General features: G+C 39.1%; 3 protein-coding genes across 3 annotated transcripts; 1 reads left to right on the top strand and 2 right to left on the bottom strand.

The window, feature by feature from the left end:
* Positions 1–2479: 2479 nt before the first annotated feature.
* LOC138902638 (uncharacterized) lies at positions 2480–3573 on the bottom strand. The gene is made up of 2 exons (XM_070190523.1): positions 3392–3573; positions 2480–3149 (listed from the first exon to the last, which is right to left on the bottom strand). The coding sequence occupies exons 1-2, from the start codon at positions 3571–3573 to the stop codon at positions 2480–2482; spliced, it is 852 nt and encodes a 283-aa protein (XP_070046624.1).
* Positions 3574–4630: 1057 nt separating this feature from the next.
* On the bottom strand, positions 4631–5242 carry LOC138902639 (uncharacterized). Its single transcript, XM_070190524.1, has one exon. It carries the CDS (start codon positions 5240–5242, stop codon positions 4631–4633), a length of 612 nt encoding a protein of 203 aa, XP_070046625.1.
* Positions 5243–7355: 2113 nt separating this feature from the next.
* Positions 7356–9743, top strand: LOC138902640 (uncharacterized). The gene is made up of 7 exons (XM_070190525.1): positions 7356–7415; positions 7542–7624; positions 7803–8120; positions 8272–8503; positions 8660–8811; positions 8993–9207; positions 9445–9743. Exons 1-7 carry the CDS (start codon positions 7356–7358, stop codon positions 9741–9743), a joined length of 1359 nt encoding a protein of 452 aa, XP_070046626.1.
* Positions 9744–13685: the final 3942 nt, after the last annotated feature.

Below are 13685 nucleotides of genomic sequence, written 5' to 3' on the forward strand. Positions count from 1 at the left end.
CTTCCTTCTTCTTCAACCTAGTGATAGGTCTCTTATAAGTTGACTCTTAGGGAGTTACCTGACTACTCCTAGCCCTGATGAAGCTCGCAAGAGCCACATTGTCATAGTCATCTTCACTCCCTTCGTTTTCCTCCTTAGACAGAGATCGCATCTCGGGAGGAACAATGGCCAATGGCTTAACATAGAAATGAGGAGAGGGAGCGGGATGAGTACTGACCTGGGGTTCTTTAGAAGAACATGGAGTTTCATCCTAAGTAAAAGCATAGTGCTTCTCTTGTGTGGAGGGATCAAGTCCCTCAGGAAGTTTCCCAGTAGTAGTGTCTGGTGCCAGATTTTTGACAGGCACCAATTCCCTTCCCTCGACCTCTGTACCATTATCTTCCCCTAGAAACTCAGACACGCAGCGATTGAAAGCATATTTTCTATAGCTTCCTGTTCTTGTAACTCCAAAGTAATTTCAGAAGGTATAAGAGGATCATTACCTGTAGGATCCAAGCCCGGGGCTGCCATTGTTGATTCATCACTAGTATGACCCACACCTTGTTCTTTAGCAGAACTTTCTTCCACTGGTAGGCTAGAAATTTCTTGATTTTCTTCTCCATCCAATGTGTCTTCGTCAACCATCTTTTCCGGCGAGGTAGAAGTAGAGGTCACAATTATAAATTTCCTGGGAGTCGATGTTTTGTGACTCCGATGAGAACCAGAACTTGACTGGATTGGAGAGGAAGCAGAGGGTGGTTATGACTCTAGCTTAGGGTTTGGACTAGTCAAAACAGGGAGTGTGGGCTCTATCACTGGAGTTTCAATGGATGAGGACACAGTGGAGACGATGCTTGGAACATTTTTGTGTTTCCTGATTGTCAGACATGGTGGAGTGTAGTTAGTTGAAGAAGATAGTTTGAAGAAAGAAAAAGGGGAATTTTGGATTCATGATATGAACAGTTCTGAAAGTGAATGTGAATGGATTTATTTGAGAGGAGTTAGAGACTGGTTGTGTATCAATTTTGGGTAGTCGGGTTGCTTCATAAAGGGTGAGACTCTTTGATTCAAGAAGCAAAAAAGAAACTGAAAATATAATGATGTGGCACCATTTCAGCCGTTTAAAAAATTATGCATGAGAGTACAAAGGAACTACTAACCTGTGTCAAAGGAACCAGGTTCCCTGATAGAGTTTGAAAATGTAAGCCTCATCCTTTGACCAATATGCAATGCATTAGCTACTTGTCTGCTCTGTAATCCTCATGCGTGTCTACCTGCAACGGTATAGAGGTGAGTTAGACTGCGCCAGAAAATACTTTTTAGCTATTTTACCTGTACATTTCTTTCGTAGCAAATCATCGAGGAACAAGGTTCTCAGCTTGAATTTATCAGCCCTAGTGCTAAGCGATTTCTTTCAAAGTGCTCTCTGCTCAGTGCTTTGGTGAATATGTCTGCAATTTGATCTTCTATGCTGCAAAATTTCATACATATGAGCCCTTTTTCAATATTGTCTCTGAGAAAGTGGTGACACACATCAATGTTCTTTGTTCTCTTATGTTGGACTGGATTCTTGGCCATGTTGAGAGCACTTGAGTTGTCACATAGTAAGGGCACACAATCAGAAAACACACTGAAATCTTCTAGTTGCTGCTTGATCCACACCAGTTGAGCACCGCAAGAGGCAGCTGCCACATACTCAGCTTCAGCAGTTGAAAGGGCCACTGAGTTTTATTTTCTTGTCACCCATGAGATTAGACATGAACCCAAAAAATGTGCCATACCAGAAGTGCTTTTCCTATCCACCAGATAATCAGCATAGTCAGCATCAACATACCCTATTAAGTTAAAGTTATCTCCTAAGAGATAGTAGAGAACTAGGTCCTGCGTTCCTTTGAGATACCTCAGAATTCTCTTTACAGCCTTTAGATGAGATTCCTTTGGATTAGATTGAAACCTGGCACACAGTCCCACACTGAAAATGATATCAGGTCTGCGTGTTGTGAGATACAAGAGCGATCCAATGATACCTCTGTAGATAGTCTCGTTTACAAGGGAACTGGGTTCATCCATATCCAGACGAGTGGCAGTGGCAATAGGAGTTTCAATAATTTTTGAGCTTTCCATTTCAAAACCTCTTCAAAAGCTCTTTGATGTACTTTTGTTGACTTATCATTGTGCCCTTAGAAGTTTGCTTGACTTGCAAACCCAAGAAGAAATTCAATTCTCCCATCATGCTCATTTCAAACTCGCTTCCCATGAGTGTTGCAAACTCTTTACACAGAGAATCATTTGTTGCACCAAAGATGATGTCGTCAACATAAACTTGCACAATAAGCAGGTTCCTCCCCCGTTTCTTCAGAAATGAAGTGTTGTCAATTTTTCCCTTTGTAAAGCTATTTTCTAGAAGAAATTTGGACAACCTTTCATACCATGCACGAGGAGCCTGCTTTAGCCCGTATAAGGCCTTGTCGGGTTTAAAAACATGCTCAGGATGCTCATGTCATTCGAAGCCAGGTGGTTTCTTGATGAAGACTTCTTCTTTTAGAAAGCCATTCAGAAAAGCACTTTTGACATCCATTTGGAACAATTTGAATTCCATATGAGATGCAAAGGCAATAAGAAGTCTGATTGCCTCCATTCGAACAACTAGAGCAAAAGTTTCATCGTAGTCAATCCCTTCTTCTTGATTGTACCCTTGAACTACTAGCCTTGCCTTGTTCCTTGTTGTGTTTCCAAACTCATCAAGTTTGTTTTTAAATACCAACCTAGTTCCTATGACAGTTCTGCCAGCAGGTCGAGGAACCAGGTTCCACACGCTGTTTCTCTCAAATTGATGAGGTTCATCTTGCATAGCAGTAATCCAGTCAGCATCCTTCAATGCTTCCTTGATATTTTTTAGAACAAAGCATTTGCAGCCAAATATCCTCAAATGTGTTAGCTTGGGCTTCCTTCCGTTCAGCAGTTCATACGGGGTTTTGTTCAGGAGGGACTTGATCGTGCACCTGTTCACCAAGTAGCATGCAGTGTTGACTGCTTCTGCCCAGAAATGCTTCGCAATGCCACTGTCAATCAATATTGTTCTTTCTATATCTTCAAGAGTCCTATTCTTCCTACTCCTAGAATGTATCCCTTTTTGCCATTGCCCAAAGACACACTCCTTTCTTGCTGGACTTTGAGTGAAAGAAAATCATTGATGCTTCTAGTCATGTTCTTAGAACAACCACTATCCATGTACCATTTTTAGATGCTTCCTTTCACGGCTCCCTGCACAAGAGAATCAAGGGTTAGACTTAGGAACCCAAATAAGTTTGGGTCCCTTGTAATGAGAAAAAGGACGAATTAGACTTCTTCTTGTCCAGGCAGGAAATATACGTTTTTTAATAGAGGGACCAGGTTCCTTAGCAATGGTTACCTTTTCAACAAAAACTTTATTTTTCTGTTGGGACTGAAATCTAGCTTTACAGGTTTCTTTAAAATGCCCAGTGTTACCACAGTGAGTGCAAAACCAGTTATCAGGGAAAGTAACGTACTTGCTATGAGGGTTGTAAGGAGTACTTTCCCTTTGGAACCCGATTCCCTGTCTGTTTTCCCCATTGTTCTTATATATGACAGTGCTAGCATCAGATGACTAGGTCCACTTGAGTGATTTTTCTAGATCATTCTTAACTCTGCCTAGATCTTCCTGAAGCTGTCTGTTTCTCTCAAGTTCAGTACACAGACTAGATTTCACTGATTTAACCTCATCTTCAAGCCTAAGGTGTGCCTCACTTGCAACTTCCTTTCCATTTTGGGTGATCTCATACCTACTTTCCCTTTTTAGTTCCTCAATTGTTTCCTTTAGGTCCACGACTACTACTAATAGATCATCTCTCTCATGCTCTAAGCTAGCAATATTTTCAGTTAGAGCTTCTTTATCATTTTTTAAACACTCAATGGTCCTTTTTAAATCGACCACGACAACCACTAGATCATCTCTCTCATATTCTACTTTTCCTAATTCCACAGTTAATGCATTTTTATCATTTATAAGACTATGATAAGAATCAATTAAAACATTTTCCAAAGATATAAGCTTTTTCTGAGAGTAAGACTTCAAATTTCTTTGAACGTCCAGAAAGTTTACCTCATCATCATCATCATCTGATTTTGCCATCAAGGCAAAGATAGAGTCATATTCAGCTGCTTCACTTTATACTGCCATCATGGAGCTGTCACCTTGTTCATCGTCCTCTCCAGATTCACTGGAGGAGTCTCCCCGTGAAGCAAGAGCTTGCTTCACAACATTGTCAGCGACATCTTTCTCTTGAATCGTTTGTCAGGAACCGGGTTCCTCTTGGCTGCTTTGTCTGTGTTGTGTTTGTACTGATCTTGCTTGAGGAGAGGAAAATCCTTGATGAAATGTCCTGGCTTCCCGCACTTATGACATAGGTCATAGCCTCTTGGCTTGCTAGAGCTGCCCCTTTTTGAGATCCCTCCATTTTTGCGAACCATTTTTTGAAATCTCTTTATTAGGTAAGCCATATCAGCATCCTCACCACTTGAGTCATTTTTGTCTGTCTTGAGGATCAGGTTCTTCTCCCTTTTTGGCTATCTTCTCTCATTATCCTTATTCTTCTTCATTTCATAAGTTTTCAAATTGCCAATGAGTTCATCAATGGTCAGCTTCTACAGATCCTTTTGCCTCTGTGATAGCATTTACTTTGCTTTCCCAGGAACCAGGTAATACACTAAGTATTTTCCTGACAAGTTTGTTCCTGGGAATGATTTCTCCCAGAGAGTGAAGCTCATTAATGATAGAGGTGAAGAGAGTGTGCATGTCCTGAATGGACTCATCATCCTTCATCCTGAAGAGCTCATACTTTGTGGTTAGCATATCAATCTTCGAATGCTTGACTTGAGTTGTCCCTTCGTGTGCTATTTGGAGAGCTTCCCAGATCTCCTTCACAGATTGACAGGCAGAAATCCTATTGTATTCATCTGGCCCAATGCCACAAACAAGGATTTTCTTTGCTCGAAAGTTCTTTTCTATAGCCTTGTGGTTAGCATCACTGTATTCCTTCCTAGACTTGGGAACAGTCACTGTTTGTTCCCCAATGGTTTTCATAGGAACGAAGGGACCATCATAGATAACATCCCAGAGCTCTGAATCTTCAGCCATGATAAAATCATGCATCCTTGTCTTCCACCATCCGTAGTATTGGCCATTGAATCTTGGTGGTCTGTAGGTGGATTGACCTTCTTCGAAGTTTGGTGGAGCAACCATGAGGATCCTTTCTAGGTGTTAGCCTGATAGAAAGAACCAGCTCTGATACCAATTGATAAAATTTGTGGGTCCACCAAACTATATAGAGAACCAGGTTCTCTATTAGTTCCCACATAACACATGCACACTGCAGTAAGTAAATGACACAAAGAAGTTTTATGTGGAAAACTCCCAGCTCACGGGATTAAAAACCACGACCTACCCTTGTAGAATTTCAACTTCACTACTGAGCAAACTTTAGATTACAACCTATTATAACCTAGGAATTAAACTCTTAATCCCTCACTAACTTGTAACAACTCTATTACAAGCCACTTTGTAATAACTCTATTATAAATACTTACAACTCGACTAACTCTAGCCAAGACACAAACCAAGGGTTTATGATTTTACAAAAATTTCCTACACAATGCTTCTAACTAAGCTAAGTAAGAATTACAAGTAAAGTGCTTTAACAAAGGTGCAACACAACTAGGGACATGTAATGACTCAATACTTGAAACTAGTCCTTCGGTATGTTGTTCTTTGTTCTTGATGCCCTTGAGAATCACTTGCAAGATTGACACAGACTTGAGAGAATGCTTGATCGATTCTTGAGTGTGCAAGTGTTTTATTTTATCTTTGCTTTATGTAAATAACTCATTGTGACATCACTTGAATGATGTAAGCAAGTTAGGTAAAGGGCATTCCCCATAAAGTTGACTGCTGCACTATTTTTGCATTGTTGCGTGTGCAGGAAATAACTTTACAACTGTGGGGAGTTGACTTGTATAGTCACCACGGGAACTGGTGGCCATCTGTTCCCTCTGTTGTTCCTTTGACTCTGAAGAGTTGAACCACATCCCCGAACTGAGACTTGTTGTTCTTTAAGTACTTGAGGATGTGTAACAGGTTCTTTATCTGATTCTTATCAATAAGTTTGTTATATCATCAAAAACATAACAGGGATACATATAACCTACCAAGAAGAAAGGAAAACAAGGATCCAACCGGGAAATGATTGAGCTGACGAGGGAACACCTAATAGTAGTCATTAGTTGAAGACTCGTATAAATGACGCATTCACTAGACTAATGACACAAAGAGGACCGCCACATGCCCATGAGAAGAGCACATTGCACCAAAAATAATAAAGAAATACCATAATGAAAATTTTCCATTTGTTGTCATGTTCCTCAAATGCAATCTAGCTAAAACTTTTTATTGGAAGCTAGCAAGTATTGAACATATACGAGCACCACTAGCTTTGGATGGAGAGAGAGGAGATAGAGGGGGAGAAGAGACTGTTGAAGTATCGAGTATGAGTCATACATGTAGAGCAGATTTTTTAGTTCATTCTGTTAGGTAGTTAAAATCCTTAGGTGACAGCTGTCACCAGCTAAGTTAATAGAGGCAGTTAATAGAAGTTAGTTAGAGTTAGTTGACTGTACATATTATATACATAGCTACTGTACAAAGATAGTTGGTTGGTTGATTTCAATAAATGAAATGAGTTCATTCTCTGCTCAGCTCAACCTCTCATTGCTTCTCACAAACTTGATCAATTGGTTCTAGATCTTAACATGGTATCAGAGCTCATGAAGACAATCGATTCACGCAGATTACTCGCGATTGATTTCTGTATCTAAAATTTTGGTTGTCTATATAATTGCTTCGATAAAACCTCATCTTAGGTTGAGTCATCTTTGAGCAGTTAGGTATTTTTTGTTTCGCTGTGTTTCACTCTTACCTAAGCTCTCGATGCTGATCTTCAATGGCGATCGGAGCTGTTGGTACTAGAACATGCACACGAATTGATGATACTACTACTAATACAACCCAATTTTGATCCAACAGTACAACTCTAGTTGCAGATCCATGTCATGTGGGTGTTACAGTTGTCGATCAACATCATCCACTATTTCTCCAACCGTCGGATACTCTAGGTAGCTCTCTAATCTCAATTAAGCTAATTGCACATGAAAACTATGCTCTATGGAGTAGTTCTATGCTTATTAATCTATTGGGTAAGAGCAAACTAGGTTTTGTAGATGGAAGATATTCTAAGGAGAAATGTGATCCTTCTCTTCATGATTTGTAGGAAAAATGTAATGTTATTCTACTTTCATGGATAATGAACTTTGTGAGCACTGAGTTATTAAGTGAAATGGTGTATGGCACAAGTGCTCACAAGGTATGGAGTGACCTTAGAGAAAGCTTTGAAAAGGCGAATGGCTCGAGAGTCTTGTACTTGCATAAGTAGATTGCTACTCTGTCACAAGGCATCTCATCAGTGTCCTCCTATTTCTCTGAATTGAAGGAGTTTTGGGCTGAATGTGATGCTCTTATGCCTTGTCCTGGTTGTGGCTGTGAAGAATCAAAGAGATATGTAGAACATTTTGAGTATTAAAGGCTGCTATAGTTTTAAATGGGACTGAATGAGTCCTATGCATAGTCAAGCAACCGGATCCCAAATATGTCTCCTATTTCCTCTATAAACAAACCCTATTCTATATTATTTTAGAAGAAAGTAGAAGGTCTTTGGCTAATCATTCCTCAAATGTAGTAGAAATTCATGAAGGAACAACCTTGTTACCAGTAAAGGTCATCCTAATTCATCTCAATTTGCCAATAAATCTGGTCCTGCTACTTACTCTTCCAGTCCTGCCTCTTATTCCCCTGGCTCTCAGAACCATAATCAAGTGCTGTTCAATAATAAAGGAGGTTCATATTCTACTAATAACTTCAAGCAAAGGAAGAATCAACTGTATTGTGATTATTGCAATTTCAAAGGCCACACTAGGGAAATATGCTATAAGCTTAATGTCTATCCCTCAGATATAAAATCCAAAAAGAAGTATTCTTCAGCAAACTCAGCTGATTATACTGGAGAGAATCAGTTCTCCAACAATTCTGTTGGAAGAACATATCTCACTTCAACCAACATTGTACCAACCTATGGTAGTACATAAGCACCTTTACAAGTAGCCAATCTCACTAACAACCAGCTTGCTCAGGTTGCAGCAAGTGGAATTCCTCAATTTATACAGGAGCAATACAGCCAAATTATACAGATGCTTGAAAAAGGAAGTGAGAATAGTGGCTCAGCCATGGCAGCACGTATGGCACACATCAATCTTTCCTGAAGATAAGCCTAAGTGGATAATTGACACTGGAGCTTCTAATCATATAGTGCATAGGATTGATATATTGTTTGATTTAAAACACTTGGGACAGTCTAAAGTAGGGAAAGTGTGTCTACCTACAGGAGATTTAGCCACTGTAAGACACCTAGGCTCCACATACATATTTCCTGGACACAAGATAACTAATGTAATGCATATACCTGAGTTCAGATACAATCTTCTATTTGTCTCAAATATTACAAAGAAGATGAAATGTGTAGCTATGTTCTTTCCTGACTTTTGTATATTTCAGGATCACTTCAGTGAACAGGTGAAGGGGATTGGTAAAGAAGATAATGGATTGTATGTGCTCACCTCTGAGAGTAAAATACAAGAAATTGATGGTTCATCTACTACAACAAACTCAAGTTTTATTCCAAGATCTCTCACTGTAAATACCACTAAGTAAACTAGAATAAATGTTGCCCTATGGCATATGAGGCTAGGTCATGTACCTTTGGATATACTTAAGAAAGTTAGTGAATTTCAATCGGTGAAAATGATACTACACAACATTGTACTGTCTGTCAGTTGCTAAGCAAACAAGATTACCCTTTACTTTAAGTACTTCAATTTCTCATTCCAGTTTTGATATTATTCATGTTGATGTGTGGGGTCCTTATAGGGTTCCTACTTATGATGGAAAGAGGTATTTTTTAACCATAGTTGATGTTCATTCCAGATTCACCTGGCTTTATATGTTACCCTCAAAAGCTGAAGTAATTGTTATTCTTCGGAACTTCTTCTCAATGGTTAAAACTATTCATTCCTCTACTGTTAAAGTTCTAAGAACAGACAATGGTTGTGAATTCTTTAATACTCAAATGAAATAACTACTCAAGTAACTAGGCATCACTCAACAAAGCTCTTGTGTTTACACTCCACAACATAATGGAGAGGCTGAGAGGAGGCACATGCATATACTCAATGTATCAAGGACACTCAGATTCCAAGCTTTAGTTCCACTCAGATTCTGGGGAGAGTGTGTTATTACTGCAGTTTATCTTATAAACATGCTACCTACTTCAATACTCAAAGGTAAAACACCATATGAAGTAATGCATGGTGATCATGCTTCTCTCACTCATCTGAAAGTGTTTGGATGCCTAGGCTATGTGTCAGAAGTAAGGAGAACTGATAAATTTGCTCCTAGAATTGTTCCTGCAGTTTTCCTTGGGTATTTTGTGGTTCAAAAGGGCTATAAGATGAATAGATTAGCCTCCAGGGAGTTTATAGTCAGTAGAGATGTGGTGTTCAAGGAGGTTGTCTCTCCCTTCAAACACACTACCTCTCCTATTGTCACAACCCAAAATTCAACTAGTCGTGATGACACGTAATCCAACCCGCTAGGTAAGCCAATTTAACAATAATCCAATTTAAATGGAATTTATTAAGATAATAATGATAATACAACTGAAATTTTATACAAAGAATTCCCAAGGACTAGTAGTACAGGTCATGGGCTTCTAAGATTTAGAATTTACAACACTGGTATGAAATAAATATATCATCTGTTTGAAATATACATGAACAGATTAATAATTCTAAAGCTACCAAAAGAGAGGTAGTTGTGACTGAAATGCACATGCATCTTCAATGCTAGCTCCTGCCATACACAGCAACATCAACATCCAAAATCTGCACGCAAGGTGCAGAAGTGTAGTATGAGTTCAACCGATCACATGTACTCAATAAGTAACAACCCTAACCTTAGGTTAAAAGCAGTGACGAGCTTGGACAACGGTCAGAGTCCAACAACAATAGCCAAGAATAACTCGTAACAATATAATAAAATAGTACAAGAAATATTCAAAGATATGATGCTCAACTCGCTTATAGTATGGAAAATAGGCATGCTTTTTAGGTATAACAGTAAAACCCAAATCTTTCACCGAAATCACCAAAATGTGAGTACATAAGAAAATTATGATTTTCCCCAAAAACTTTCAACAACAGATAGGATGCTTCATTATCAGATGGCATGAGGAAAGTACATCTCTATGCCTACATGTCAATATGCATGTGAAATCATGAATGTCACAATACCGTACAACATAAGGAAATGCATCTCTATGCCTACGTGCCAAGTATGCATGTCAAGTGCAATGATCCACAGTGATAAACTCATGTGCTCATGCTATCGGAGTAGTCAACCTCACTCAGCACGCTCAATCACTCAGTCCTCCCAGTCACTCATTCCTCCCAGTCACTTAGTCCTCCCAGCCACTCAGTCTTCCCAATCACTCGGTACTCATGCTCAGCACTCGTACTCGACACTCTCACTCGGTAGGTACCTACCCTCACTACTGGTATGTCGTACTCCGGAGAGGCGGATCCTGTCCAATGCTAATATAAGCTAATCATGGCATGAATAAATAAAGCTTGCTGCGGTGTGCAACCCGATCCCATAAATATCACTCACAATCAGACCCACGGCCTCACTCAGTCATCATTCTCTCCAGTTTCTTAGCCTCACAAATCTCATGCTAATCAGCCTAAACAATGATAATATGATATGAGACAAATGATAACAGAGACTGAGATATGATATGCAATGAATGAGTATGACTGAGTATGTAATTGCAATTTAAGCAAATAACTCAACAGTAGAAATGACCTCAGTGTGTCCCAACAGTATTAACATATAGCCTAAACATGGTTTCTAACATAAATCATAGCTCAATTATTCTAGCACGTAAAAATTTCATGGATAGAAACAATATTAGGACACTACACAGTACCATAAAATCTTTAATCAAAAGCTCTAAGTCAACCAAAAAGTCAAACCCATGTCCGCACCTCAAAACGTGATGAAACTAACGAAATCTGACAACCCATTCAATTACGAGTCCGACCGTACTAGTTTCACTCAAATCCAACTCTGAATCGATGTTCAAAACTCAAAAAATTACTTTATAAAATTTTAGGCAAAAACTCTCAAATTTCACTCTAAAATAATCAATCAAATGCCAAAAACAAAGATGGATTCATGAAATATAACCAAAACTGAGTATAGAACACTTAGCCCAATCCATGTGGTGGAAATTTCCTCCAAAATTGCCCAAATCCGAGCTCCCCAACTCAAAATATGACCAAATGAACAAACCCTCGATATTATATGTTTCTGCCCAGCTGTTCTGCCTCGTCTCTTATGCAAACGATCCCAAAACTCGTTTTTGATGCCTCCAATGGATTCCTTGTGAAATACAAATCACGTTAGGCTTTTGAATAACTCCATTTGACCTTATAATGAAAGAGATATGTTGGTTTCAATATTTGAAAATAATGCAGATTTCTAAATACGAATTCAGTGGCAATTTCGTAATTAATCTAAAAAAATCTAGCGACCCAATTCTTAGTAAAATAACCATATATTCCTCATATGATATTGAAACTTGATGATTCCAGTTGCTATAGTTCCAAAATTACGATATGGATCTAATGCTTCAATCAAAACATATATTGGAGCTCATTTGATTAATGTGGTACCATTTATGCTTGAAGAAACGATGTCAAAACATCAAAAACGAATGCAACACAACCCAAACCTATCTGAAACTCACCCGAGCCTCTCGGGACCCCGTCCGAACATACCAACAAATCCGATAACATAACACGGACCTATTTGAGGACTCAAATCACACATAACAATATCAAAACCACGAATCACACCTCAAATCGAACTTAATGAACTTTGAATCTTTCAACTTGCAAAACTCATGCCGAACCTAATCAAATCAACTCAGAATGAACTCAAATTTTGCACACAAGTCCCAAATGACATTACAAAGCTATTCCAATTCCCGGAACCACAATCTGAACCCGATATAATCAAAGTCAACTCCCGATCAAACTTATGAACATTCCAAACCTTCAAATTTCAAGCCTTCGCCAATTAGTGCCGAAATCTTCTTGAAATATCCAAATGCAAATCCGAGCATATGCCCAAGTACAAAATCATCATCCAGACCTAACAGATCAAAACACCGATCCAGGGTCAAATACTCAAAAGTCAAACTTGATCAACTCTTCCAACTTAAAGCTTCAAACATGAAATTTATTTCTTCCAAACCAATTCCGAATCACCTAAAACCCAAAACCGACAATTCACACATGTCATAATACACCATACGAAGCTAATCATGATTTCAAATAGCTGAACGGAATGCAAATGCTCAAAACGACCAGACGGGTTGTTACATTCTCCCCCACTTAGACATACGTTCGTCCTCGAACGTGCCCAGAGTCATTCCAAAGCCATCAAATCGCTGTGTAACCTTACCATGCACATACCTAGGGTGATCCCACATCACCTCAACCCATATAAGCCTGACAACACAACATAACCAAAGATCCTTAATTCAACCTTAGCTCATAATGCCTTAGAACCAAATTTCCAACAATTGGAATTCCTTACAAGACCCGAATCTCACATCTACACATTGTATAAGTCTGAACAAGTTGTATCAAGCCATAACCATAACCCAAGATGCAATCACATGATATACTACACAACTCGCACATCCGTAGTAATAATTCCCGATCACAATACCTGCTCAAAACACACCAGATACCAGTAACAAACCTCATATCAACTAAAATCTTGTTCTGAACCTTCGTACACTGCCAATGATGAATGAAACTTACAAAAACTCATAACCATCCATCAGATTAACAAATCGTGGAGCTCTCTTGCCCGATAAGAACCATAGCCAAAATCTAAGCCGACTAGTGACATAATTCTTGCAAACATACCTTAATCAAATCTGATGGCACTCATTTCAGGCCCAATAACCTCACATTATCAAGTACAAGATACTCGACCGACCTGCCACACAAATCCTACTTAGAGCCACATACAATGCAATCCGTGCACCAACGAACAATAACTCAAATATACCCAATGATGGAAAGAGAATGGAAATGAAGAAACTATCCCGCTAGCTCAACAGATACCACCACGAAGAGCAATGCTATCAATCCACCACATAAAGGGAAACATAACACACGAAATAAGCACAAAGGATCATATCCTAGCATAACACCGATGTGATGCATGACCCAATCTGAACACAGATCCATATGAAATACCTCAAGCCACAATGCTCAAAATCAACAACCGCACGCAATTCGACATCAAGTACACGAAGCGCATGACCATAACCATGGAGAAGCGAATAACACAATATACCACTGCCTGAAAAGACCATAACCAAGGCGTAATCGACCATTCAACACCCTAATAACTATCTCACTCAAATTCCACTATAAGGCCCAAA

This window comes from Nicotiana tomentosiformis, chromosome 12 (genome assembly GCF_000390325.3).
Source record: "Nicotiana tomentosiformis chromosome 12, ASM39032v3, whole genome shotgun sequence".
Classification (NCBI taxonomy): Eukaryota; Viridiplantae; Streptophyta; class Magnoliopsida; order Solanales; family Solanaceae; genus Nicotiana; species Nicotiana tomentosiformis.

Excerpts from the sequence above, each read along its gene's own strand:
- LOC138902638 (XM_070190523.1), bottom strand. The coding sequence starts at position 3,573 with ATGGGGAAAACAGACAGGGAATCGGGTTCCAAAGGGAAAGTACTCCTT. Across the intron at positions 3,150-3,391 it reads ATAAAGTTTTTGTTGAAAAG|TCCAGCAAGAAAGGAGTGTG; the intron begins GTAACCATTGCT and ends TTTCACTCAAAG.
- LOC138902639 (XM_070190524.1), bottom strand. The coding sequence starts at position 5,242 with ATGGTTGCTCCACCAAACTTCGAAGAAGGTCAATCCACCTACAGACCA.
- LOC138902640 (XM_070190525.1), top strand. The coding sequence starts at position 7,356 with ATGAACTTTGTGAGCACTGAGTTATTAAGTGAAATGGTGTATGGCACA. Across the intron at positions 7,416-7,541 it reads ATGGCACAAGTGCTCACAAG|GAGTTTTGGGCTGAATGTGA; the intron begins GTATGGAGTGAC and ends TCTGAATTGAAG. Across the intron at positions 9,208-9,444 it reads AGTTCTAAGAACAGACAATG|GTAAAACACCATATGAAGTA; the intron begins GTTGTGAATTCT and ends CAATACTCAAAG.